Source organism: Mangifera indica, chromosome 18 (genome assembly GCF_011075055.1).
Source record: "Mangifera indica cultivar Alphonso chromosome 18, CATAS_Mindica_2.1, whole genome shotgun sequence".
NCBI classification, from domain to species: Eukaryota; Viridiplantae; Streptophyta; class Magnoliopsida; order Sapindales; family Anacardiaceae; genus Mangifera; species Mangifera indica.
The window spans coordinates 1210130-1214374 of NC_058154.1; the positions used below are offsets into that span (position 1 = coordinate 1210130).

At 33.1% G+C, this 4245-nt stretch overlaps 1 protein-coding gene across 1 annotated transcript; it reads right to left on the reverse strand.

The window, feature by feature from the left end:
- Positions 1-1492: 1492 nt before the first annotated feature.
- LOC123202221 lies at positions 1493-4245 on the reverse strand. Its single transcript, XM_044618050.1, has 3 exons — positions 3393-4245; positions 1701-2243; positions 1493-1609 (listed from the first exon to the last, which is right to left on the reverse strand). Exons 1-3 carry the CDS (start codon positions 4173-4175, stop codon positions 1493-1495), a joined length of 1443 nt encoding a protein of 480 aa, XP_044473985.1. The 5' UTR covers positions 4176-4245.

Genomic DNA, 4245 nt, shown 5'->3' on the forward strand with positions numbered 1-4245 from the left:
TTAAACTTGTTGGTTGACTCATGCTCTAATACCATATCAGAATATGTATTGAGTCTATAAGTATAAAGATCAAAATTCATATTATACAAAATCAATTGACTTGTATGTGTTAGAATATATATTGGTACTATAAATATAGAAATCGAAACTTATATAACATAAATTAATTAACTTATATTAAAATCTAATATACATATTTATATATTATTCATTTTATTTAATTTTATTAGATATAAAATTTTTCCTTATTTTATTTGAGTCTTCAATATAAACTAAAATATCTATTAAAAAAAAATAGAACTATTTCGTGGTTGATAGAATCATGAAAAGGGTGAGGCTTTTTTTTTCTTTGTGTCTTTTTAAGAGTTCGAAAATAATCTAGGGCTTCTTTGTTTTTTTGTCTCAACTAGAAGATCTGAACCCGTTCGATCGAGCTGCTGACAAAATTTGAATTTAATGGTGAAAAAATCTGCAATACAAATAAGTAAAAAAAAAAAAAAAAAAAGGGAAAATCCAATAGAAAACAATAAAAATACAATCCTAAAATGGTGGATCAATTTTTATATATTAAACCAATTCAAGTATAATATTATATATATATATATTTTAAATATTATTATATAATTAAATATTATTTTATTATTTATTTAAAATTATTTAATTATATAATAATATATCATTAAAATTAAAAAAAAAAAATACTCACATCGTTTTATTATAAGTTTAGCAGCAATTTTCTCACTACACGTGGAGAACAATCCTAATAGAGCACCTGCACCCAATTATGGAATTAAATAGAAATTCGTAAAATATTTAATAAAGAAAAAATATTGACAGGCTCGTCATAATTATCAAATAAATCAATGAAATTTGTTTAAGGTTTTGGGGTTGGATTAATACGGTTGGATTCAAACTAAGTATATTTGAATTTAAATTTGAGCTTAATTTAAATAAGTTTAAAATGAGTTAGTCTTAAGCTCGTTTGAGCTTGAACTCGAATCAAATTTATCAATTAAAAATTCTGATATAAAATGATATTGTTTTAATTAATATGTATTAAAACGATATCGTTTTAATAACGAAATAGTTAAAAATTCGAATTCTAAATGAATCGAACCAAATTCAAATCAAGTTCGAGCTTAACTTCTATAAACTCGAGTTCTATTATATATAAATCGAATAAAACTCAAACTCAAACTCAAACTCTATTATATATAAATCGAACATAACTTAAACTTAACTCGACTCAAATCTAGCCCTGGGTTTTAGTTCCAATTGGCAGTTGAGTTTCAATAAAAAACAAAATAATAATAAAAAAATAGGGTTATTAATTATAATAACCATATTTTAAAAAAAATTAGAATATTTTCTCAACGCATGCACAGTTGATGCCGTAAAATATATAAAACGATGTCGTATAGATATCTAAGGATCGAAGCTTCTCCTTCTCAGCAAAATGATGTCGTATGAATATATGAAAAAGTTGGCTGCTCTACGGTGGAATGACACTCTCGAAGTTATTGCAGCCTCTGATCTTCATCTGGACAACTTTCTCTCTTTCTGTCCCCTTTCTATGGTTGATGATCTCGCAACACTGTCTACGTGGCGCCTGCAGATTCAATCAATCAATCTCTAAATCTGTTAGACACTAAATAAAAATTATATTCAACGAATCAAAACATTCAAGCCATTGTTCTCACCGTTTTCCAAGTTTCAGGTGTCAATGTGGATGCCGAAATGGCGAAAGATTCGACGGCCAACGCTGGAGCATATTCAAGTCTATCACAAACTTGTTCATTTTCATCAATGAATCTTTTATACGTTGTCAATGTCTCGCCCTTTCCAACCCTTTCGACTCCATCCAAGAAATATATAAGCGGTCTTTCACAAGGGTCGAAGCTCATGGCCTGAGTGTTAAACTGGAATGGCTTGTCTTTCCAACTCCATGATTTGAACGTCAAAACCGCCGTTTCCATTTTCTTTGCTGTCACCAAAGTTGGATACAACTGCACAGTGTAACCCCAAGACACAGAAATGGACCAATATCGACTCAAATCATAGCAAAGACTATGCTGCAGGGCTCGATCAGGGTCCATTTCATATGCACTGATTAACTTCTTCAGCGAGTCAGTCTGAGACATATTCGGAAATATAGTGTCGACGTAGTCTAGATGATGCAGCGAAACCAATGGCGCCAGTGGGTGCGCCGCCAGTAAGCCAAACGGGTTGCCTCGTATATCAACCTGAAAACATTAGCGTCAATTAATACTTAATTACTCAATTATGTAGTACCGGAAACGGAACGGAAATGCCAAGACCTAAAATCCAACTCAGACCATCAGCTAATAAATAATGTATATCAAATCTGACTTGAGTGTTTGTCAACATTTGGAGAAGTCAGAGATTGAAAGAAAATGAGTTTTATCACCACATAAACAAACTTTGCATACGGAAGAGGAGACCAAATCAGAGTTAGGTTTGAAATTTTTTGTATTTTTGAAACACCCCAAAACATTTTGTATCAATTTAGAGCATTTTAGAGACGGAAACATTTCAGAGTAGAGGTGTCGATGGGCTGGGTCGGCTCAGACTCGGCCCATTGGGCTAATGGGTCAGGCCGGACCCAAAGCCCAAACAATAATGGGCTTTTGGGCCAGCTCGACTCATTAATATATAAAGGCCCAAGGCCGGCCATATAAAAAAATGGGTCAGGTCAGACTTTAAATATTTTAAAAAAATTATTTAAAATTTTTAAACACAAATAATTTTTCAAATTATAAAACATAAATAAATATATAATATAATAATATTCAAATGGATTGAATTTATTTGATACTTGATCCATTTGTAATATTTTGTAATGATAAAATAAAAATAAAAATAAAAATAAAATTATAAACACAAATTATTATTATTTATAAATTTAGTTATTTTCTGAAAGATAATTGATAAGAGAAAATGAGATTGAAAATATAATGAAATAATTGAGATTGAGAGATTTGTAAATGAAAGTGAAAATGAAGAAAAATTGAATAGGTTTATATAAAAATGAAGGTCCAAAAGCCTTGGTCTAGAAACCTTGCTTTTGCCAGCAAATTAAAAAAAAATATATATTTTTAAACAGTATTAAGCCGGGCCAATCTATGAGTTTAATATTAAAGTCTGAGACCCAACCTAATAGGCTCATGGGCCTAGCTAGGATGCTACAGTACCAAACCGGGTTTCTCATGTCGTGTTTTTTTTTTTGTGCTTCATATGGAGCCTCCATTCCATCCGGCCCAATTGACGTGTCTATTTCGGAGTGACCCAACATAGACCTATCTCGGTAATGCAGCCTATATACTCAGCAAACTATTATAAATAAAAAGACAGAACTTAAGAAAGAGATAAACCTGGTGAAAACCAGGTTCTTTGGTAAGGGGTACACCAATCTCGCCAATGCAGCCTTGTACTTTTGAATCAGACCCATAAAACTCTGCGTATCGATCAATGCATCCATCTAAAATTTTGACTAGTTCGGCAGCTAAAGGGTAACTTATAGCGAAGCCGCCGCCACCGTAGGCCATGGTGTAGGAATGTTCAACATCTTGATCAATACTCTCACTATTGGAGCCAATATAATACATCTGATTATGATCATATTTCCCCAACACAGTGATCAAATTCTCCACAAAAAAAACTGTGTCGTCGTCTCCCATGACAAACCACCTTACATTATCCAATCCAAGCTCGAAACTTTCTTTCACAATACGAGCAATACGCACAGCAGAGGGCGAACCAAATGAGCAAGTGTATTTAAACCTCGATGTGTCCTCTGAGACTCTGTACGGCGGGGATGTCTCGGGCCAAGGTTGGTTTGGTTTCTCCTCCAGCCAAACGTACCCGCGGGTAATGTTGGGCTTCCACCATAAGTCGGAGAAAAGCCGGCGGGTGTCCCATGACTGCGCTGAGCCGCCTATGCCAAACAAAATATGTGATACATTAGTATTTTCATAATTGATGGAAGTTTTATTGTTATTAGTGGTGTTATTAGTGTTATAAATGGTGATGAATTTCTGTTGAGTGATGAATCTGTCACATTGAGGGCAAGAGTGGACTTGAATATGGGTTGTGAAAGAGTGGTAGAAGAAGAGATAGACGGAAAGGAACAGTAAAATAGCAAGAGTGGCCTTCATGAATAAAGAGAAAAGGTCACTTGGTTGGTTTTATTGTTGGGAAAACTAGAAAATTCCAGGATTTTAGAGG